The sequence below is a fragment of the Oncorhynchus mykiss genome, chromosome 7 (genome assembly GCF_013265735.2).
Source record: "Oncorhynchus mykiss isolate Arlee chromosome 7, USDA_OmykA_1.1, whole genome shotgun sequence".
NCBI classification, from domain to species: Eukaryota; Metazoa; Chordata; class Actinopteri; order Salmoniformes; family Salmonidae; genus Oncorhynchus; species Oncorhynchus mykiss.
Genome location: NC_048571.1, coordinates 37,767,296 through 37,791,000, shown reverse-complemented (window position 1 = coordinate 37,791,000; position 23,705 = coordinate 37,767,296). Strand labels below are relative to the sequence as shown.

General features: G+C 49.5%; 1 protein-coding gene across 3 annotated transcripts in view; it reads left to right on the top strand.

Annotated features, from left to right (window-relative positions):
• Positions 1-1,151: 1,151 nt before the first annotated feature.
• Positions 1,152-23,705, top strand: part of LOC110527701 (protein FAM210B, mitochondrial) — a 33,289-nt gene continuing 10,735 nt past the window's right edge. The window contains exon 1 of one of the 3 annotated variants that reach the window (XM_036983188.1): positions 1,152-1,918. In XM_036983188.1, the coding sequence (XP_036839083.1) occupies positions 1,358-1,918 (561 nt within the window). In that variant the 5' untranslated portion in view covers positions 1,152-1,357. The remainder of the gene's footprint in view (positions 1,919-23,705) is intronic. The other 2 variants (XM_036983190.1, XM_036983189.1) reach the window with 2 other exon arrangements.

The following is a 23,705-nucleotide window of genomic DNA, read 5'->3' as shown; positions in this document are numbered from 1 at the left end:
AATGGGTTTCCATGGCCGAGCAGTCACACACAAGCCTAAGATCACCATTCACAACCCCGAGCGTCAGCTGGAGTGGTGTAAAACTTGCCACCATTGGACTCTGGAGCAGAGGAAACGCGTTCTCTGGAGTGGGGAATCACGCTTTACCATCTAGCAGTCCGACGGACAAATCTGGGTTTGGCGGAGGCCAGGAGGACGCTACCTGCCCGAATGCTAGTGCCGACTGTAAAGTTTAGTGGAGGTGGAATAATGATCTGGGGCTGTTTTTCATGGTTTTTCATAGGCACCTTAGTTCCAGTGAAGGGAAATATTAACGCTACAGCATACAATGACATTCTAGATGATTCTGTGCTTTCAACTTTGTGGCAACAGGTTGGGGAAGGCCCTTGCTTGTTTCAGCATGACAATGCCCCCGTGCACAAAGCAATGTCCATACAGAAATGGTTTGTCGAGATCGGCTGTAGAAGAACTTGACTGGCCTGCACATTGCCCTGACCTCAACACTATCAAATATCTTTGAGATTAATTGCAATGCCGACTGCGAACCAGGCCCCACTCTGTCTGACTCCGGTCTGAACAAATGTGACGTAGACTAATTAAGCATGTGTAGTAATTGTTAGAATTCTATTTCCCCATGGAAAAGTGATTGCTTTTGATTTTATTTTTTTTAAAGCTTTATCTGCCTCCCCAATGAAAATGACTTATATATTTCATGGAAAATAGATGTTCTATGTTTATGGACAATGCACCTGCTGCCTTGCTGACAAAATGACCGAGCGGCGCAAATTACTGTTCGATTTGAGAACAATAGCGGGTCTGGGGGACTGTGACCACAATTTTGGACCCCCTTGGGGCTCCCCTAAATGTAGAGTAAGCAAAAATTAGTTATGTAAAAATTATTTCAATCTTTTTTTTTTACGTCCGTTATTAGACAGCGGCAACGATGATGATTATGAACATGGTATTTTGCCTGCTAATGCCTGAAATGCAGTGAAGAAAACGATATGACAACAATAACATCTAATGTAACTGGCCCCCCCAGTTGAAATGGTCTAGAACCGCCACTGTTCGAGAAGGGCACTCCTCCCTCCCCGCTTTCGACTGATAACGTGACGGGGCCTTTTTAACCCGTTCCAGTGTAAAATAACTCCCTTATTATTACAGCGCTCACCTACATGCGGGCTCGTTATTGGTGGAGCCATATCTGTGTCCTATTGGCTCTTCCACCCACACCGTAATCAGAAGCGCGAGATGGACAGAAGTTGAGATTACATTTTATGAGCGTCCTCAACAAACGTTAGTTTTATTTTTAATTAATCAGCTTTACAGTCCGTGCTTTGTTTGTAGTTTGAGAGACATGTTTGTGTGTCGAGGAGCGAGGCTGTCGGCGAAGGCTTTGGAGCAGGGTTTCAACTCCACGACAGGGGCACAATTTAAAACGAACAGACTAACGGTAGTTGACGTTACCTGCACTTTGCCATTACGTAACATCCATGCATTCAAATGCTCCCGAGCTTTTTGTGGATATTTTGTGGCACTTTCGCCTGATGGAAAGCGAGAAAAAAGGGAGAAGGATATGTTTTCCGTGAAGAACCGGGACTCTGTTCGTTTCATAATCACGCATCAGCAACAATTAACTCGAGTAAATTCGTTTTCTTTAAATCTCTCCAACAAAAGTAATGGTAAAAGCTTATTCAACCGTACACATAATGTCACTAGCTCAACTCTTTATCGGACGAATGGAGGCCAAAGCTGGCAGAAGAAACAATACGTAGATGCACTTGAATCTGTGTTTACGTCTGGCGCCAATGTCTGCAATCATCGATTATATCCCACAATGACTGTGCAAATGAGACCTTTTTCCTCTGTTGCTGTTGCTCCCAAACTGGTGGAGGACTCGCCCGCAGATCACGAAGTGGTAAATTCAACTTTGAATGGTATTTGTTTAACCCATGTGACATCGAATTTAAATGAACAGTGTTTGACCATCAATCATGCCAGTGGAGTAAAGTACTAAGTGGCAATTAATAAGTATTCAGACACTTTACTCAGTATGTTGTTGAAGCATCTTTGGCAGCGATTACAGCCTCAAGTCTTTTGGGTATGACACTACAAGCTTGGCACACCTGTATTGGGGAGTTTCTCCCATTCTTCTCTGCAGATCCTCTCAAGCTCTGTCATGTTGGATGGGGAGCGTTGCTGCACAGCTATTTTCGGGTTTAAGTCTGGGCTCTGTCTGGGCCACTCAAGGACATTCGGAGACTTGTCCCGAAGCCACTCCAGCATTGTCTTGGCTGTGTGCTAAGGGTCGTTGTCCTGTTGGAAGGTGAACCTTTCCCCCAGTTTGAGGTCTTGAGCGCTCTGGAGCAGGTTTTCATCAAGGATCTCTCTCTAATTTGCTCTGTTCATCTTTCCCTCAATCCTGACTGGTCTCCCTGTCCCTGCCGCTGAAAAAACATTCCCACAGCATGATGCTGCCACCATGCTTCACCGTAGGGATGGTGCCAGGTTTCCTCTTGTTGTGACGCTTGACATCCAGACGGGTTCAATCTTGATTTCCATAGAATAGAGAATCTTGTTTCACATGGTCAGTCTTTAGGTGCCTTTTGGAAACTCCAAGTGGGCTGTCATGTGCCTTTTACTGAGGAGTGACTTCTGTCTAGCCACTACCATAAAGGCCTGATTTTGGTGGAGTGCTGCAGAGATGGTTGTCCTTCTGGATTGTTCTGTCAGTGACCATCACATTCTTTGTCACCTCCCTGACCAAGGCCCTTCTTCCCCGATTGCTTAGTCTGGCCGGGCAGCCAGCTCTAGGAAGAGTCTTGCTGGTTCCAATCGTCTTCCATTTAAGAACGATTGAGGCCACTGTGTTTTTGAGACTTTCAATGCAGCAGAAATTTTTTGGTACCCTTGCCTAGATCTGTGCCTCGACACAATCCTGTCTCGGGGCACTGCAGACAATTCCTTCGACCTCATGGCTTGGTTTTTGCTCTAACATGCACTGTCAACAGTGGGACCTTCTATAGACAGGTGTGCCTTTTCCAAATCATGTCCAATCTATTGAATTTACTACTGGTGGACTCCAATCAATCAAGTTTTAGAAACCTCTCAAGAATGGTTGATGGAAACCAGATGCGCTGAGCATCCATTTCTAAACCTATGTTCACTTTGTCATTATGGGGTATTGTGTGTAGATTGAAGTTTTATAAGGCTGTAACGTAACAAAATGTGGAACAAGTCAAGGGGTCTGAATACATTCCAATTGCACTGGAAGCACAAAATCAGCAGACAGCAATTGCGGAATCATGCCACAGTTGGACTAGATAATGCTAAACAAGGTTGGACTGTTATATAAATTAAACAAAAGATAATTGGTTGTTTTACTTTGAGCAAATTAATCTGAATTCCTACTGTGGCTGTATTAGACTTTTGCATTGGGGGCATACTTACATTGCGATGTACAGGCCGTGCTGGGGGTCATGATACTTGTGCTGAAGGGCAAGTGGGCAGGCATCACCACAAATAACCACTAGGACTTCTGTTAAGTTAAACCACTTCTGCCAATACCACCTGCAGTACCTTGTTTCCATAAACATTTCCATAGACTATTCTCTCACACACTCTCTCTCCCATTTATATATTTACATATTTTATTAGGTACACCCATGTAGTACTGTGTCGGATCTCCCTTTGCCTCCAGAACAGCCTGAATTCCTCGGGCATGGATTCTACAATATATGTTCAACCGTTGCTCAATTGGTATCAAGGAATCTAACATGTGCCAGGAAAACATTCCCCACACGATTACACCATCGCCACAAGCCTGTACCGTTGACACCAGGCAGGATGGGGCCAACGACTCATGCTGCTTATTCCAGATCCTGACTGCCATGACGCAATCGGACCAGGCAATGTTTTTCCACACAATTGTCCAGTGTTGGTGATCGTGTGCCACTGCAGCCGCTTCTTCTTGTTTTTTTAGCTGATAGGCGTGAAACCCGGGTCGGTCATCTGCTGCAATAACCCATCTGTGTTCAAGGACCGACATTCTGTGATGCCGTTCTGCACACCACTGTTGTACTGTGCCGCCTGTGTGTTGCCTGCCTGTTAGCTTGCACGATTATTGTCATTTATCCTTTGACCTCTCAACTAGCAGTTTTTAACCACACAACTGCTGCTGGCTGGATGTTTTTTGTTTGTCGACGCATTCTCGATAAATCCTGGGCACTCTTGTGTGCGAAAATCCCAGGATGCAGGCCATTTCTGAAATAATGGAACCGGCGCACTCGTTTTGCCCATTCTAACAGTTCAATCGAACAGTAACTGGATGCCTATTTGCCTGCTTCATATACAGTTGAAGTCGGAAGTTTACATACACTTACAGGCTGACTACACAGCTCGCGTCGCATGCACGAGCTTTGCAAAATAAATTTACAAAACTATATTATTCAATTATTGCACCCACACTGCTCGTGCACGCCAATGAGCGTCTGCGTTACCAAGGGCTAAAATAGAAGTCTGTTCTATTTCTGACGTAGATTGCGGTGAAAGTCCTGCCTTTCCCATCTCCTCATTGGTTTATAGAAGCGTGTACCCACGTGCCATTTCCTCATTGGTTATACCCACATGGGTGACTGAAAGACGAATGAGGTCGGTGGCGGTTATGCACCTAATTTATGAAAGTTGCCAATCACAATATAAAGTCCAGAGAAGAAAAAGCCTGGAAGGAGGAGAGATGACTAGAAACGGTACGGTTGTACATTTTATATGTGGATTAATTGTCAGAGTAGAGGACCTTGTGCATTTCACGTAAAATATAAACTCAACTCAAAGTGCAAGCTAGCTAGCTAAATTGCCATACATGTTAAATGCTTTTCGACCTGTACCCAAATTAATGTAATCGGTTCAGAGTTAATTTTTTATATTGTGACCTGCGTGTCGTGATCGCGTTTGGTGTCGGGTGGCAAAATACATGTATGCACAGTCACGCAAGTGCGGTTTGGGTTCTGGGTTAGGTTGGAATCATTAAAACTACTTTTTAAACCACTCCACAAAATTCTTGTTAACAAACTGTAGTTTTGGCAAGTCGGTTAGGACATCTACTTTGTGCGTGACACAAGTATTTTGTCCAATTTGTTTATAGACAGCTTATTTCACTTATAATTCACTGTATCACAATTCCATTGGGTCAGAAGTTTACATACACTAAGTTGACTGTGCCTTTTAAACAGCTTGGAAAATTCCAGAAAATGATGTCATGGCTTTAGAAGCTTCTGATAGGCTAATTGACATAATTTGAGTCAATTGGAGGTGTACCTGTGGATGTATTTCAAGGCCTACCTTCAAACCCGGTACCTCTTTGCTTGGCATCATGGGAAAATCAAAAGAAATCAGCCAAGACCTCAGAAAAGATTGTAGACCTCCGCAAGTCTGGTTCATCCTTGGGAGCAATTTCCAAATGCCTGAAGGTGCCATGTTCATCTGTACAAAAAGTAGGACACAAGTATAAACATCATGGGACCACACTGCCGTCGTATCGCTCAGGAAGGAGATGTGTTCTGTCTCCTAGAGATGAACATACTTTGGTGCGAAAAGTGCAAATCAATCCCAAAACAACAGCAACGGCCTTTGTGAAGATGCTGGAGGAAACCGGTACAACTGTGTCTATATCCACAGTAAAACCACTCCTATATCGACATAACCTGAAAGGCTGCTCAGCAAGGAATAAGCCAGACTACGGTTTGCAACTGCACATTGGGACGAAGAGCGTACTTTTTGGAGAAATGTCCTCTGGTCTGAATAAGCAAAATTCGAACTGTTTGGCCATAGTGACCATTGTTATGTTTGGAGGAAAAAGTGGGAGGCTTGCAAGCCGAAGAACACCATCCCAACCGTGAAGCACGGTGGTGGCAGATTCATGTTGTGGGGGTGCTTTTCTGCAGGAGGGACTGGTGCACTTCACAAAATAGATGGCATCATGAGGGAGGAAAATTGTGGATATATTGAAGCAACATCTCATGACATCAGTCAGGAAGTTAACCTTTTTGGGATAGGGGGCAGCATTTTCACTTTTGGATGAATAACGTGCCGAGTGAACTGCCTCCTACTCTGTCCCAGATGCTAATATATGCATATTATTAGTAGTATTGGATAGAAAGCACTCTGAAGTTTCTAAAACTGTTTGTTTGATGTCTGTGAGAATATAACAGAACTCATATGGCAGGCGATAACCTGAGATAAATCCAACCAGGAAGTGGGACATCTGAGGTTTGTAGTTTTTCAAAGCTTGACCTACCGAGTACACATTGAGATATGGATGAGATTGAACTTCCTAAGGCTTCCACTAGATGTCAACCATCTTTAAAAACTTGAATGAGGATTCTACTATAAAGGAGGGGCTCATGAGACCTCTTTGAGTCAGTGGTATGGCAGAGAGCCTTGGTCTCATGACGTGCGCTCCCGACAGAGTTACCTCGCGTTCCAGTGCTTTTTCTGAAGACAAAGGAATTCTCCGGTTGGAACATTATTGATGTTTTATGTTAACATGCTAACGATTGATTCCAGACATGTTTCTTAAGGATTGTAATGGAACTTTTCGAGTTTTTGTCTGGATGAAATGCTCGCACCTCATGAAGATGGATTACTGGGCTGAACACGCTAACAACAAGTGACTATTTGGACATAAATGATGGAACTTTATGCAACAAATCAGTCATTTATTGTCGAAGCTGGATTCCTGGGAGTGCCTCCTAATGATCATCAAAGGTAAGTGAATAACACTAGTATCTTTTATCAATGTTTATTAGTATTTCTGCAAAATCACTGGATGTTTTGGAATCAAAACATCACTGCACGTAAGGCGCCAATGTAAACTGAGATTTTTGGATATAAATATGCACATAATCGAACAAAACATACATGTATTGTGTAACATGATGTCATATGAGTGTCATCTGATGAAGATCATCAAAGGTTAGTGATTACTTATCTATTTTTCTGCTTTTTGTGGCTCCTATCTTTGGCTGGAAAAATGGCTGTGTTTTTTCGACTTGGTGGTGATCTAACGTAATCATATGTTGTGCTTTAGCTGTAAAGCATTTTTTAAATCGGACACGATGGGTAGATTAAGATTATCTTTCATTTGCTTTTTTGTTAATGTGGGAAAGTTACATATTTCTAAAAGATATTTTGGAATCTTGCGCGCTGCCTTTTCAGCGGTATGTTGTTCCGCTAGCGGAACCCCTGCGCTAGAAAGGTTAAAGCTTGGTCGCAAATGTGTCTTCCAGATGGACAATGACCCCAAGCATACTTCCAAAGTTGTGTTAAAATGGCTTAAAGACAACAAAGTCAAGTTATTGGAGTGGCCATCACAAAGCCCTGACCTCCAGCCTATAGAAAACTTGTGGGCAGAACTGACAAAGCGTGTGCGAGCAAGTAGGCCTACAAACTTGACTCAGTTACACCAGCTCTGTCAGGAGGAAAGGGCCGAAATTCGCCCAAGTTATTGTGGGAAGCATGTGGAAGGCTACCCAAAACGTTTGACCCAAGGTAATAACTTCTTAAGGTATAGGGGACGCTTTCGTCTCACTTGGCCAAGAGCCAGGGAAAATGTAGCGCGGCAAATTCAAGTAAAATGATATAAACTCAAACTTTCATTAAATCACACATGTAAGATATGATATTAAAGCTAGACTCGTTGTGAATCCAGCCAACATGTCAGATTTTTAAAAGGCTTTTCGGCCAAAGCATAAGAAGCTACTTTCTGATGATAGCACAACAGTAAACAAAGAGTAGCATATTTCAACCCTGCAAGCGCTACACAAAACGCAGAAATAAAATACACTGCTCAAACAAATAAAGGGAACACTAAAATAACACATCCTAGATCTGAATGAATTAAATATTCTTATTAAATACTTTTTTTCTTTACATAGTTGAATGTGCTGACAACAAAATCACACACATTATCAATGGAAATCAAATGTATCAACCCAAGGAGGTCTGGATTTGGAGTCACTCAAAATTAAAGTGGAAAACCACACAACAGGCTGATCCAACTTCTATGTAATGTCCTTAAAACAAGTTAAAATGAGAATCAGTAGTGTGTGTGACCTCCACGTGTCCTGTATGACCTCCCTACAATGCCTGGGCATGCTCCTGATGAGGTGGCGGATGGTCTCCTGAGGGATCTCCTCCCAGACCTGGACTAAAGCATCCGCCTACTCCTGGACAGTCTGTGGTGCAACGTGGTGTTGGTGGATGGAGCGAGACATGATGTCCCAGATGTGCTCAATTGGATTCAGGTCTGGGGAACGGGCGGGCCAGTCCATAGCATCAATGCCTTCCTCTTGCAGGAACTGCTGACACTCTCCAGCCACATGAGGTCTAGCATTGTCTTGCATTAGGAGGAACCCAGGGCCAACCGCACCAGCATATGGTCTCACATGGCAGTCAGACTACCTCTGGCGAGCACATGGAGGGCTGTGCGGCCCCCCAACAAAATGCCACCCCATACCATGACTGACCCACCTCCAAACCGATCATGCTGGATGATGTTGCAGGCAGCAGAACGTTCTCCACGGCGTCTCCAGACTCTGTCACGTCTGTCACATGTGCTCAGTGTGAACCTGCTTTCATCTGTGAAGAGCACAGGGCGCCAGTGGCGAATTTGCCAATCTTGGTGTTCTCTGGCAAATGCCAAACGTCCGGCACGGTGTTGGGCTGTAAGCACAACCCCCACCTGTAGACGTTGGGCCCTCATTCCACCTTCATGGAGTCTGTTTCTGACCGTTTGAGCAGACACATGCACATTTGTGGCCTGCTGGAGGTCATTTTGCAGGGCTCTGGCAGTGCTCCTCCTGCTCCTCCTTGCACAAAGGCGGATGTAGCGGTCCGGCTGCTGTGTTGTTGCCCTCCTACGGCCTCCTCCACGTCTCCTGATGTACTGGCCTGTCTCCTGGTAGCGCCTCCATGCTCTGGACACTACGCTGACAGACACCGTCAATCTTCTTGCCACAGCTCGCATTAATGTTCCATCCTGGATGAGCTGCACTACCTGAGCCACTTGTGTGGGTTGTAGACTCCGTCTCATGCTACCACTAGAGTGAAAGCAAATGTATTGTCAATCAGTGTTGCTTCCTAGGTGGACAGTTTGATTTCACAGAAGTGTGATTGACTTGGAGTTACATTGTTGTTTAAGTGTTCCCTTTATTTTTTTGAGCAGTGTATACAATATGCCTTACCTTTGACGAGCTTCTTTTATTGGCACTCCAATATGTCCCATAAACATGACAGTTGGTCCTTTTTGTTCGATGAATTCCGTCCATATATATCCAAAATGTCAATTTTTGGGGGGGCACGTTTGATCCAGAAAAAAACAGCTTGCAATTTGTGCCTATAAACTTTTCCAAAATATTTAAAATTACTTTTGTAATACAACTTCAGGTATTTTTAAACATTAATAATCAATCAAATTGTAGACAAGTCGATCTGTGTTCAATACAGGAAGACAACAAACCAACGCTACTTTTCAAGTCTTGCGCAACTCTCAACAGTGTTACCCAGTTCCTAGATGGCTGAACTTCTTCATTGCACAAAACAATAACCTCAGCCAAATTCCAAAGTCTGGTGACATCCAGTGGAAGCTGAAAACAGGAACTGAACTGAAAACAAGTGCCTAAGAAATATCGTTTCCCAATGAGAACTCACTGAACAGACAGAGAACCTAAAATAAATTCTGAACGGTTAGTCCTCAGGGTTTTGCCTGTTACATAAGTTCTGTTATACTCAGACATGATTCAAACGGTTTTAGGAACTTCAGAGTGTGTTCTATCCAAATCTACTAATAATATGCATATCTTATATTCTTGACATGAGTAGCGGGAAGTTGAAATTGGGCACGCTATTTATCCAAAAGTGAAAATGCTGGCCCCTATACCTAAAGAAGTGAAACAATTTAAAGGCAATGCTACCAAATACCAATTGAGTGTATGTAAACTTCTGACCCACTGGGAATGTGATGAAAGGAAAAAAAGCTGAAATAAATAATTCTCTCAACTATTATTCTGACATTTCACATTCTTAAAATGAAGTGGTGATCCTATCTGACCTAAAACAGTGAATTTTTACTGGGATTAAATGTCAGGAATTGTGAAAAACGTGTGTTTTAAATGTAGTTGGCTAAGGTGTATGTGAACTTCTGACTTCAAATGTACAGTCGTGGCCAAAAGTTTTGAATGACACATTAATTTTCACAAAGTTTACTGCTTCAGTGTCTTTAGATATTTTTGTCAGATGTTACTATGGAATACTGAAGTATAATTACAAGCATTTCATAAGTGTCAAAGGCTTTTATTGACAATTACATGAAGTTGATGCAAAGAGTCAATATTTGCAGTGTTGACCCTTCTTTTTCAAGACCTCTGCAATCCACCCTGGCAATGAACTTCTGGGCCACATCCTGACTGATGGCAGCCTATTCTTACATAATCAATGCTTGGTGTTTGTCAGAATCTGTGGGTTTTTGTTTGTCCAGCTGCCTCTTGAGGATTGACCACAAGTTCTCAATGGGATTAAGGTCTGGGGTGTTTCCTGGCCATGGACCCAAAATATCGATGTTTTGTTCCCCGAGCCACTTAGTTATCGCTTTTGTCTTATGTCAAGGTGCTCTATGATGCTGGAAAAGGCATTGTCCATCACCAAACTGTTCCTGGATGGTTGAGAGAAGTTGCTCTAGCAGGATGTGTTGGTACCATTCTTTATTCATGGCTGCGTTCTTAGGCAAAATTGTGAGTGAGCTCACTCCCTGGGTTGAGAAGCAATGAATGGTCTTAGGATGCTTTACTGTTGGCATGACACAGGACTGAGGGTAGCGCTCACCTTGTCTTCTCCGGACAAGCTTTTTTCCAGATGCCCAAACAATCGAAAAGGGGATTCAGCAGAGAAAATGACTTTACCCCAGTCCTCAGCAGTCCAATCCCTGTACCTTTTGCAGAATATCAGTCTGTCCCTGATGTTTTTCCTGGAGAGAAAAGTGGCTTCTTTGCTGCCCTTCTTGACACCAGGCCATCCTCCAAAAGTCTTCACCTCACTGTGTGTGCAGATGCACTCACAACTGCCTAAGCAAGCTCTGTACTGGTGGTGCACCGATTCCGCAGCTGAATTAACTTTAGGAGACAGTTCTGGCGCTTGCTGGACTTTCTTGGGTGCCCTGAAGCCGCCTTCACAACATTTGAACCACTCTCCTTGAAGTTCTTGATGATCTGATAAATGGTTGATTTAGGTGCAATCTTACTGGCAGCAATATCCTTACCTGTGAAGACCTTTTTGTGCAAAGCAATGATGACAGCACGTGTTTCCTTGCAGGTAACCATGGTTGACAGAGGAACAACACTGATTCTAAGCACCACCCTCCTTTTGAAGCTTCCAGTTAGTTATTCAAACTCAATCAGTATAACAGAGTGATCTCCAGCCTTGTCCTCGTCAACACTCACACCTGTGTTAACGAGAGTGTCCCTGACATGTCAGCTGGTCCTTTTGTGGTAGGGCTGAAATGCAGTGGAAATGTTTTTCTGGGATTCATTTGCATGGCAAAGCTGGACTTTGCAATTCATCGGATCACTCTTCATAACATTCTGGAGTATATGCAAATTGCCGTCATACAAACTGAGGCAGCAGACTTTGAAAATTAATATTTGTCATTCTCAACTTTTGTCCACGACTGTAGTCATGTGGGTCGCACGTCAGGCATGCAAATGTTTCTTATTCCATGAAGTTGTATAACTGATCAAACCTTTTCATCCCACAGTACTGCCCTGCTTCTATTCCCTTGTCCGATGTTCACCGTATAGGCATGCAGTTTTTAAAACAGGTTTATCCTTTCTAGCGCAGGCATTCCGCTAGCGGAACTCCTCGACAACATTCCGCTGAAAAGGCAGCGTGCAAAATTCAAAAATATTTTTTAGAAATATGTAACTTTCACGCATCAACAAGTCCAATACAGCAAATGAAAAACTTCTTGTTAATCTACCCATCGTGTCCGATTTCAAAGAGTCTTTACAGCGAAAGCACAACATATGTTAGGTCAGAGCCAAGTCAAAAAAACACAGCCATTTTTCCAGCCAAAGCTGGAGTAACAAAAAGCAGAAATATAGATAAAATGAATCACTGACCTTTGATCTTCATCAGATGACACTCATAGGACATCATGTTATATAATACATAAATGTTTGTTCGATAATGTGCATATTTATATCCAAAAATCTGTTTACATTGGCGTGTTACGTACAGTAATGTTTTGATTCCAAAACATTCGGTGATTTTGCAGATAGCCACATCAAATCCCAGAAATACTCATACTAAACATCGATAAAAGATGCAAGTGTTATTCACAGAATTAAAGAGACTTCTCCTTAATGCAACCGCTGTGTCAGACTTTTTTAAAAACTTTACAGAAAAAGCATAATCTGAGTAGGGTGCTCAGAGCCCAATCCAGTCAAATCCACCATGTTGAAGTCAACATCAGCTCTCTCTCCTCGCGCTCTCTCTCTTCTCGCGCGCTCTCTCGCTCTCTTCTCGCGCGCTCTCTCGCTCTCTTCTCGCGCGCTCTCTCGCTCTCTTCTCGCGCGCTCTCTCGCTCTCTTCTCGCGCGCTCTCTCGCTCTCTTCTCGCGCGCTCTCTCGCTCGCTCTCTCGCTCTCTTCTCGCGCGCTCTCTCGCTCTCTTCTCGCGCGCTCTCTCGCTCTCTTCTCGCGCGCTCTCTCGCTCTCTTCTCGCGCGCTCTCTTCTCGCTCTCTTCTCGCTCTCTTCTCGCTCTCGCTCTCTTCTCGCTCTCGCTCTCGCTCTCTTCTCGCTCTCGCTCTCTCGCTCTTCTCGCTCTCTTCTCGCTCTCTCCTCGCTCTCTTCTCGCTCTCTTCTCGCTCTCTCCTCGCTCTCCTCTCGCTCTCCTCTCGCCCTCTTCTCGCCCTCTTCTCGCCCTCTTCTCGCTCTCTTCTCGCTCTCTTCTCGCTCTCTTCTCGCTCTCGCTCTCTTCTCGCTCTCGCTCTCTTCTCGCTCTCGCTCTCTTCTCGCTCTCCTCGCTCGCTCTTCTCGCTCTCTCTTCTCGCTCGCTCTTCTCGTTCTCTCTTCTCGCTCTCTCTTCTCGCTCTCTCTTCTCGCTCTCTCTTCTCGCTCTCTCTTCTCGCTCTCTCTTCTCGCTCTCTCTTCTCGCTCTCTCTTCTCGCTCTCTCGCTCTCTCGCTCTCTCGCTCTCTCGCTCTCTCGCTCTCTCGCTCTCTCTCTCTCTTCTCGCTCTCTCTTCTCGCTCTCTTCTCGCTCTCTCGCTCTCTCTTCTCGCTCTCTTCTCGCTCTCTCGCTCATCTCGCTCTCTCGCTTTCTTCTCGCTCTCTCTTCTCGCTCTCTTCTCGCTCTCTCTTCTCGCTCTCTTCTCGCTCTCGCTCTCTCGCTCTCTCGCTCTCTTCTCGCTCTCTCGCTCTCGCTCTCTTCTCGCTCTCTCTTCTCGCTCTCTCTTCTCGCTCTCTCTTCTCGCTCTCTCGCTCTCGCTCTCTTCTCGCTCTCTCGCTCTCTCTTCTCGCTCTCTCTTCTCGCTCTCGCTCTCGCTCTCTTCTCGCTCTCTCGCTCTCTCCTCGCTCTCTCTTCTCGCTCTCTCGCTCTCGCTCTCTTCTCGCTCTCGCTCTCTTCTCGCTCTCGCTCTCTTCTCGCTCTCGCTCTCTCGCTCTCTTCTCGCTCTCTTCTCGCTCTCTTCTCGCTCTCTTCTCGCTCTCTCGCTCTCTCCTCGCTCTCTCTTCTCGCTCTCTCGCTCTCGCTCTCTTCTCGCTCTCGCTCTCTTCTCGCTCTCGCTCTCTTCTCGCTCTCTTCTCGCTCTCTCGCTCTCTTCTCGCTCTCTCGCTCTCTTCTCGCTCTCTTCTCGCTCTCTTCTCGCTCTCTTCTCGCTCTCTTCTCGCTCTCTTCTCGCTCTCTTCTCGCTCTCTTCTCGCTCTCTCGCTCTCTTCTCGCTCTCTCGCTCTCTTCTCGCTCTCTCGCTCTCTTCTCGCTCTCTCGCTCTCTCGCTCTCGCTCTCTTTTCTCGCTCTCTTCTCGCTCTCTCGCTCTCTCTTCTCGCTCTCTTCTCGCTCTCTCGCTCTTCTCGCTCTCTCGCTCTTCTCGCTCTCTCGCTTTCTTCTCGCTCTCGCTCTCTCGCTCTCTTCTCGCTCTCTCGCTCTCGCTCTCTTCTCTCTCTTCTCGCTCTCTTCTCGCTCTCTCTTCTCGCTCTCTCTTCTCGCTCTCTCTTCTCGCTCTCTCTTCTCGCTCTCTCTTCTCGCTCTCTTCTCGCTCTCTCTTCTCGCTCTCTTCTCGCTCTCTTCTCGCTCTCTCTTCTCGCTCTCTCTTCTCGCTCTCTCTTCTCGCTCTCTCTTCTCGCTCTCGCTCTCCTCTCGCTCTCCTCTCGCCCCATTTCTCGCCCTCTTCTCGCCCTCTTCTCGCTCTCTTCTCGCTCTCTTCTCGCTCTCTTCTCGCTCTCGCTCTCTTCTCGCTCTCGCTCTCTTCTCGCTCTCGCTCTCTTCTCCCTCTCGCTCGCTCTCGCTCTCTTCTCGCTCTCGCTCTCTTCTCCCTCTCGCTCGCTCTCGCTCTCTTCTCGCTCTCGCTCTCTTCTCCCTCTCGCTCTCTTCTCGCTCTCGCTCTCTTCTCCCTCTCGCTCTCTTCTCGCTCTCGCTCTCCTCTCGCTCTCCTCTCGCCCCCTTTCTCGCCCTCTTCTCGCCCCCTTTCTCGCCCTCTTCTCGCCCTCTTCTCGCCCTCTTCTCGCCCTCGCTCTCTTCTCGCTCTCGCTCTCTTCTCGCTCTCGCTCTCTTCTCGCTCTCGCTCTCTTCTCGCTCTCGCTCTCTTCTCGCTCTCGCTCTCTTCTCGCTCTCGCTCTCTTCTCGCTCTCCTCGCTCTCTCTTCTCGCTCTCTCTTCTCGCTCTCTCTTCTCGCTCTCTCTTCTCGCTCTCTCTTCTCGCTCTCTCTTCTCGCTCTCTCTTCTCGCTCTCTCTTCTCGCTCTCTCTTCTCGCTTTCTCTTCTCGCTCTCTCTTCTCGCTCTCTCTTCTCGCTCTCTCTTCTCGCTCTCTCTTCTCGCTCTCTTCTCGCTCTCTTCTCGCTCTCTTCTCGCTCTCTTCTCGCTCTCTTCTCGCTCTCTTCTCGCTCTCTTCTCGCTCTCGCTCTCTCGCTCTCTCTTCTCGCTCTCTCTTCTCGCTCTCTCTTCTCGCTCTCTCTTCTCGCTCTCTCTTCTCGCTCTCTCTTCTCGCTCTCTTCTCGCTCTCTTCTCGCTCTCTTCTCGCTCTCTTCTCGCTCTCTTCTCGCTCTCTCGCTCTCTTCTCGCTCTCGCTCTCTCGCTCTGTTCTCGCTCTCTCGCTCTGTTCTTGCTCTCTCGCTCTCTTCTCGCTCTCTTCTCGCTCTCTTCTCGCTCTCTTCTCGCTCTCTTCTCGCTCTCTCTCTCGCTCTCTCGCTCTCGCTCTCGCTCTCGCTCTCTTCTCGCTCTCGCTCTCTTCTCGCTCGCTCTCCTCTCGCTCTCTTCTCGCTCTCTCGCTCTCTCGCTCTCTCTTCTTGCTGTCTCGCTCTCTCTTCTCGCTCTCTCGCTCTCTCTTCTATCTTCTCGCTCTCTCTTCTCGCTCTCTCTGCTCGCTCTCTCTTCTCGCGCTCTCATTCTCGCGCTCTCTTCTCGCGCTCTCTTCTCGTGCTCTCTTCTCGCTCTCTCTTCTCGCTCTCTCTTCTCGCTCTCTCTTCTCGCTCTCTCGCTCTCTCGCTCTCTCTCTCTCTTCTCGCTCTCTCTTCTCGCTCTCTTCTCGCTCTCTCGCTCTCTCTTCTCGCTCTCTTCTCGCTCTCTCGCTCATCTCGCTCTCTCGCTTTCTTCTCGCTCTCTCTTCTCGCTCTCTTCTCGCTCTCTCTTCTCGCTCTCTTCTCGCTCTCGCTCTCTCGCTCTCTCGCTCTCTTCTCGCTCTCTCGCTCTCGCTCTCTTCTCGCTCTCTCGCTCTCTCTTCTCGCTCTCTCTTCTCGCTCTCTCTTCTCGCTCTCTCTTCTCGCTCTCTCTTCTCGCTCTCTCTTCTCGCTCTCTCTTCTCGCTCTCTCTTCTCGCTCTCTCTTCTCGCTCTCTCTTCTCGCTCTCTCGCTCTCGCTCTCTTCTCGCTCTCTCGCTCTCTCTTCTCGCTCTCTCTTCTCGCTCTCGCTCTCGCTCTCTTCTCGCTCTCTCGCTCTCTCCTCGCTCTCTCTTCTCGCTCTCTCGCTCTCGCTCTCTTCTCGCTCTCGCTCTCTTCTCGCTCTCGCTCTCTTCTCGCTCTCTCGCTCTCTTCTCGCTCTCTTCTCGCTCTCTTCTCGCTCTCTTCTCGCTCTCTTCTCGCTCTCTTCTCGCTCTCTTCTCGCTCTCTTCTCGCTCTCTTCTCGCTCTCTCGCTCTCTTCTCGCTCTCTCGCTCTCTTCTCGCTCTCTCGCTCTCTCGCTCTCTTCTCGCTCTCTCGCTCTCGCTCTCTTTTCTCGCTCTCTTCTCGCTCTCTCGCTCTCTCTTCTCGCTCTCTTCTCGCTCTCTCGCTCTTCTCGCTCTCTCGCTTTCTTCTCGCTCTCTCTTCTCGCTCTCTTCTCGCTCTCGCTCTCTCGCTCTCTTCTCGCTCTCTCGCTCTCGCTCTCTTCTCTCTCTTCTCGCTCTCTTCTCGCTCTCTCTTCTCGCTCTCTCTTCTCGCTCTCTCTTCTCGCTCTCTCTTCTCGCTCTCTCTTCTCGCTCTCTCTTCTCGCTCTCTCTTCTCGCTCTCTCTTCTCGCTCTCTCTTCTCGCTCTCTCTTCTCGCTCTCTCTTCTCGCTCTCTCTTCTCGCTCTCTCTTCTCGCTCTCTCGCTCTCGCTCTCTCGCTCTCTTCTCGCTCTCTCGCTCTCTCTTCTCGCTCTCTCTTCTCGCTCTCGCTCTCGCTCTCTCTCCTCGCTCTCTCTTCTCGCTCTCTCGCTCTCGCTCTCTTCTCGCTCTCTTCTCGCTCTCGCTCTCTTCTCGCTCTCTTCTCGCTCTCTTCTCGCTCTCTTCTCGCTCTCTTCTCGCTCTCTTCTCGCTCTCTTCTCGCTCTCTTCTCGCTCTCTTCTCGCTCTCTTCTCGCTCTCTTCTCGCTCTCTTCTCGCTCTCTTCTCGCTCTCTTCTCGCTCTCTTCTCGCTCTCTCCTCGCTCTCTCGCTCTCTTCTCGCTCTCTCGCTCTCTCTTCTCGCTGTCTCGCTCTCTCTTCTCGCTCTCTCTTCTCGCTCTCTCTTCTCGCTCTCTCGCTCTCTCTTCTCGCTCTCTCGCTCTCTTCTCGCTCTCTCGCTCTCTCGCTCTCTTGCTCTCTCGCTCTCTTGCTCTCTCGCTCTCTCTTCTCGCTCTCTCTTCTCGCTCTCTCGCTCGCTCTCTCCTCTCGCGCTCTCTTCTCGCTCTCCTCTCGCTCTCTTCTCGCTTTCTCGCTCTCTTCTCGCTCTCTCTTCTCGCTCTCTCTTCTCGCTCTCTCTTCTCGCTCTCGCTCTCTCGCTCTCTCTCTCTTCTCGCTCTCTCTTCTCGCTCTCTCTTCTCGCTCTCTCTTCTCGCTCTCTCTTCTCGCTCTCTCTTCTCGCTCTCTCTTCTCGCTCTCTCTTCTCGCTCTCTCTTCTCGCTCTCTCTTCTCGCTCTCTCTTCTCGCTCTCTCTTCTCGCTCTCTCTTCTCGCTCTCGCTCTCTCTTCTTGCTCTCGTTCTCGCTCTCTTCTCGCTCTCTTCTCGCTCTCTCGCTCTCTCTTCTCGCTCTCTCGCTCTCTTCTCGCTCTCTCGCTCTCTCTTCTCGCTCTCTCGCTCTCTCTTCTCGCTCTCTCGCTCTCTCTTCTCACTCTCTCGCTCTCTCTTCTCTCTCGCTCTCTCTTCTCGCTCTCTCTTCTCGCTCTCTCTTCTCGCTCTCTCTTCTCGCTCTCTCTTCTCGCTCTCTCTTCTCGCTCTCTCTTCTCGCTCTCTCTTCTCGCTCTCTCTGCTCGCTCTCTCTTCTCGCTCTCTCGCTCTCTCGCTCTCACTCTCTCGCTCTCTTGCTCTCTCGCTCTCTCGCTCTCTCTTCTCGCTCTCTCTTCTCGCTCTCTCGCTCTCTCCTCTCGCTCTCGCTCTCCTCTCGCTCTCGCTCTCCTCGCTTTCTCGCTCTCTTCTCGCTCTCTTCTCGCTCTCTCGCTCTCTTCTCGCTCTCTCGCTCTCTTCTCGCTCTCTCGCTCTCTCGCTCTCTCTTCTCGCTCTCTCTTCTCGCTCTCTTCTCTCTCCTCGCTCTCTCGCTCTCTTCTCGCTCTCTCTTCTCGCTCTCTCGCTCTCTTTTCTCGCTGATCGCTCTCTCTGATCGCTCTCTCTGATCGCTCTCTCTGATCGCTCTCTCTGATCGCTCTCTCTGATCGCTCTCTCTGATCGCTCTCTCTTCTCGCTCTCTCTTCTCGCTCTCTCTTCTCGCTCTCTCTTCTCGCTCTCTCTTCTCGCTCTCTCTTCTCGCTCTCTCGCTCTCTCGCTCTCTCTTCTTGCTCTCTCTTCTCGCTCTCTCGCTCTCTCGCTCTCTCGCTCTCTCTCTTCTCGCTCTCTCTTCTCGCTCTCTCTTCTCGCTCTCTCTTCTCGCTCTCTCTTCTCGCTCTCTCTTCTCGCTCTCTCGCTCTCGCTCTCTCTTCTCGCTCTCTCTTCTCGCTCTCTCTTCTCGCTCTCGCTCTCTTCTCGCTCTCGCTCTCTTCTCGCTCTCGCTCTCTTCTCGCTCTCGCTCTCTTCTCGCTCTCGCTCTCTTCTCGCTCTCTTCTCGCTCTCGCTCTCTTCTCGCTCTCCTCTCGCTCTCTTCTCGCTCTCGCTCTCTTCTCGCTCTCGCTCTCTTCTCGCTCTCGCTCTCTCTTCTCGCTCTCTCTTCTCGCTCTCTCTTCTCACTCTCTTCTCGCTCTCTCTTCTCGCTCTCTCTTCTCGCTCTCTCTTCTCGCTCTCTCTTCTCGCTCTCTCTTCTCGCTCTCTCTTCTCGCTCTCTCTTCTCGCTCTCTCTTCTCGCTCTCTCTTCTCGCTCTCTCGCTCTCTCTTCTCGCTCTCTTCTCTCTCTCGCTCTCGCTCTCTCTTCTCGCTCTCGCTCTCTCTTCTCGCCCTCTCTCTCTCTTCTCGCCCTCTCTCTCTCTTCTCGCCCTCTCTCTCTCTTCTCGCCCTCTCTCTCTCTTCTCGCCCTCTCTCTCTCTTCTCGCCCTCTCTCTCTCGCCCTCTCTCTCTCTTCTCGCCCTCTCTCTCTCGCCCTCTCTCTCTCTTCTCGCCCTCTCTCTCTCGCTCTCTCGCTCTCTCTTCTCGCTCTCTCTTCTCGCTCTCTCTTCTCGCTCTCTCTTCTCGCTCTCTTCTCGCTCTCTCTTCTCGCTCTCTCTTCTCGCTCTCTCTTCTCGCTCTCGCTCTCTTCTCGCTCTCGCTCTCTTCTCGCTCTCTTCTCGCTCTCGCTCTCTTCTCGCTCTCTTCTCGCTCTCGCTCTCTTCTCGCTCTCGCTCTCTTCTCGCTCTCGCTCTCTTCTCGCTCTCGCTCTCTTCTCGCTCTCGCTCTCTTCTCGCTCTCGCTCTCTTCTCGCTCTCTTCTCGCTCTCTCTTCTCGCTCTCTCTTCTCGCTCTCTCTTCTCGCTCTCGCTCTCGCTCTCGCTCTCTCTTCTCGCTCTCTCTTCTCGCTCTCTCTTCTCGCTCTCTCTTCTCGCTCTCTCTTCTCGCCCTCTCTCTCTCTTCTCGCCCTCTCTCTCTCTTCTCGCCCTCTCTCTCTCTTCTCGCCCTCTCTCTCTCTTCTCGCCCTCTCTCTCTCTTCTCGCCCTCTCTCTCTCTTCTCGCCCTCTCTCTCTCTTCTCGCCCTCTCTCTCTCGCCCTCTCTCTCTCGCCCTCTCTCTCTCTTCTCGCCCTCTCTCTCTCGCTCTCTCTTCTCGCTCTCTCGCTCTCTCTTCTCGCTCTCTTCTCGCTCTCTCTTCTCGCTCTCTCTTCTCGCTCTCTTCTCGCTCTCGCTCTCTTCTCGCTCTCGCTCTCTTCTCGCTCTCGCTCTCTTCTCGCTCTCTTCTCGCTCTCGCTCTCTTCTCGCTCTCTTCTCGCTCTCTTCTCGCTCTCGCTCTCTTCTCGCTCTCGCTCTCTTCTCGCTCTCGCTCTCTTCTCGCTCTCGCTCTCTTCTCGCTCTCTTCTCGCTCTCTTCTCGCTCTCGCTCTCTTCTCGCTCTCTTCTCGCTCTCTTCTCGCTCTCTTCTCGCTCTCTCTTCTCGCTCTCTCTTCTCGCTCTCTCTTCTCGCTCTCTCTTCTCGCTCTCTCTTCTCGCTCTCTCTTCTCGCTCTCTCTTCTCGCTCTCTCTTCTCGCTCTCTCTTCTCGCTCTCTCTTCTCGCTCTCTCTTCTCGCTCTCTCGCTCGCTCTCTCCTCTTGCTCTCTCTTCTCGCTCTCCTCTCGCTCTCGCTCTCTTCTCGCTTTCTCGCTCTCTTCTCGCTCTCTCTTCTCGCTCTCTCTTCTCGCTCTCTCGCTCTCGCTCTCTCTTCTCGCTCTCTCGCTCTCTCTTCTCGCTCTCTCTTCTCGCTCTCTCTTCTCGCTCTCTCTTCTCGCTCTCTCTTCTCGCTCTCTCTTCTCGCTCTCTCTTCTCGCTCTCTCTTCTCGCTCTCTCTTCTCGCTCTCGCTCTCTCTCCTCGCTCTCTCTCCTCGCTCTCTCTCCTCGCTCTCTCTCCTCGCTCTCTCTTCTCGCTCTCGCTCTCTTCTCGCTCTCTTCTCGCTCTCTTCTCGCTCTCTTCTCGCTCTCTTCTCGCTCTCTTCTCGCTCTCTTCTCGCTCTCTTCTCGCTCTCTTCTCGCTCTCTTCTCGCTCTCTCGCTCTCTTCTCGCTCTCTCGCTCTCTCTTCTCGCTCTCTCTTCTCTCTCTTCTCGCTCTCTCTTCTCTCTCTCTTCTCTCTCTCTTCTCTCTCGCTCTCTCTTCTCGCTCTCTCTTCTCGCTCTCTCTTCTCGCTCTCTCTTCTCGCTCTCTCTTCTCGCTCTCTCTTCTCGCTCTCTCTTCTCGCTCTCTCTTCTCGCTCTCTCTTCTCGCTCTCTCTTCTCGCTCTCTCTTCTCGCTCTCTCTTCTCGCTCTCTCTGCTCGCTCTCTCTGCTCGCTCTCTCTTCTCGCTCTCTCTGCTCGCTCTCTCTTCTCGCTCTCTCGGCTCGCTCTCTCGCTCCCGCTCTCTCGCTCTCTCGCTCTCTCGCTCGCTCTCTCCTCTCGCTCTCTCTTCTCGCTCTCCTCTCGCTCTCGCTCTCTTCTCGCTTTCTCGCTCTCTTCTCGCTTTCTCGCTCTCTTCTCGCTCTCTTCTCTCTCTCTCGCTCTCTCGCTCTCTCGCTCTCTCTTCTCGCTCTCTTCTCTCTTCTCGCTCTCTCGCTCTCTCTTCTCGCTCTCTCGCTCTCTCTTCTCGCTCTCTTCTCTCTTCTCGCTCTCTCTTCTCGCTCTCTCTTCTCGCTCTCTCTTCTCGCTCTCTCTTCTCGCTCTCTCTTCTCGCTCTCTCTTCTCGCTCTCTCTTCTCGCTCTCTCTTCTCGCTCTCTCGCTCTCTTTTCTCGCTTCTCGCTCTCTCTGATCGCTCTCTCTGATCGCTCTCTCTGATCGCTCTCTCTGATCGCTCTCTCTGATCGCTCTCTCTGATCGCTCTCTCTGATCGCTCTCTCGCTCTCTCTTCTCGCTCTCTCTTCTCGCTCTCTCTTCTCGCTCTCTCTTCTCGCTCTCTCGCTCTCTCTTCTCGCTCTCTCGCTCTCTCGCTCTCTCTTCTCGCTCTCTCTTCTCGCTCTCTCGCTCTCTCTTCTCGCTCTCTCTTCTCGCTCTCTCTTCTCGCTCTCTCTTCTCGCTCTCTCTTCTCGCTCTCGCTCTCTTCTCGCTCTCGCTCTCTTCTCGCTCTCGCTCTCTTCTTGCTCTCGCTCTCTTCTCGCTCTCGCTCTCTTCTCGTTCTCTCGCTCTCCTCTCGCTCTCTTCTCGCTCTCTTCTCACTCTCTTCTCACTCTCTTCTCGCTCTCTCTTCTCGCTCTCTCTTCTCGCTCTCTCTTCTCGCTCTCTCTTCTCGCTCTCTCTTCTCGCTCTCTCTTCTCGCTCTCTCTTCTCGCTCTCTCTTCTCGCTCTCTCTTCTCGCTCTCTCTTCTCGCTCTCTCTTCTCGCTCTCTCTTCTCGCCCTCGCTCTCTCTTCTCGCCCTCGCTCTCTCTTCTCGCCCTCTCTCTCTCTTCTCGCCCTCTCTCTCTCTTCTCGCCCTCTCTCTCTCTTCTCGCCCTCTCTCTCTCTTCTCGCCCTCTCTCTCTCTTCTCGCCCTCTCTCTCTCTTCTCGCCCTCTCTCTCTCTTCTCGCCCTCTCTCTCTCTTCTCGCCCTCTCTCTCTCGCTCTCTCTTCTCGCTCTCTCTTCTCGCTCTCGCTCTCTTCTCGCTCTCGCTCTCTTCTCGCTCTCTTCTCGCTCTCTCTTCTCGCTCTCTCTTCTCGCTCTCTCTTCTCGCTCTCTCTTCTCGCTCTCTCTTCTCGCTCTCTCTTCTCGCTCTCTCTTCTCGCTCTCTCTTCTCGCTCTCGCTCTCTCGCTCTCTCTTCTCGCTCTCTCTTCTCTCTCGCTCTTCTCGCTCTCGCTCTCTCGCTCTCTCTTCTCGCTCTCTCTTCTCTCTCGCTCTCTCCTCTCGCTCTCTCATCTCGCTCTCTTCTCGCTCTCTCGCTCTCTTCTCGCTCTCTTCTCGCTCTCTCGCTCTCTTCTCGCTCTCTCTGCTCTCTCGCTCTCTCGCTCTCGCTCTCTCGCTCTCTCTTCTCGCTCTCTCTTCTCTCTCGCTCTCTCGCTCTCTCTTCTCGCTCTCTCTTCTCGCTCTCTCTGCTCGCTCTCTCTTCTCGCTCTCTCTGCTCGCTCTCTCTGCTCGCTCTCTCTGCTCGCTCTCTCTGCTCGCTCTCTCTGCTCGCTCTCTCTGCTCGCTCTCTCTGCTCGCTCGCTCGCTCTCTCGCTCTCTCGCTCTCTCGCTCTCTCGCTCTCTCGCTCTCTTGCTCTCTTGCTCTCTCGCTCTCTTGCTCTCTCGCTCTCTCGCTCTCTCTTCTCGCTCTCTCTTCTCGCTCTCTCTTCTCGCTCTCTCTTCTCGCTCTCTCTTCTCGCTCTCTCTTCTCGCTCTCTCGCTCGCTCTCTCCTCTCGCTCTCTCTTCTCGCTCTCTCTTCTCGCTCTCCTCTCGCTCTCGCTCTCTTCTCGCTTTCTCGCTCTCTTCTCGCTTTCTCGCTCTTCTCGCTCTCTCGCTCTCTTCTCGCTCGCTCTCTCGCTCTCTTCTCGCTCTCTCTTCTCTCTCTCTTCTCGCTCTCTCTTCTCGCTCTCTTCTCGCTCTCTCGCTCTCTCGTCTCGCTCTCTTCTCTCGTCTCGCTCTCTTCTCTCTTCTCGCTCTCTTCTCTCTTCTCGCTCTCTCGCTCTCTCTTCTCGCTCTCTTCTCTCTCCTCGCTTTCTCTCTCGCTCGCTCTCTCGCTCTCTTTTCTCGCTGATCGCTCTCTCTGATCGCTCTCTCTGATCGCTCTCTCTGATCGCTCTCTCTTCTCGCTCTCTCTTCTCGCTCTCTTCTCTCTCTTCTCGCTCTCTTCTCTCTCTTCTCGCTCTCTCTTCTCGCTCTCTCTTCTCGCTCTCTCTTCTCGCTCTCTCTTCTCGCTCTCTCTTCTCGCTCTCTCGCCTCGCTCTCTCGCTCTCTTTTCTCGCTCTCTCTTCTCGCTCTCTCGCCTCGCTCTCTCGCTCTCTTTTCTCGCTCTCTTTTCTCGCTCTCTTTTCTCGCTCTCTCTGATCGCTCTCTCTGATCGCTCTCTCTGA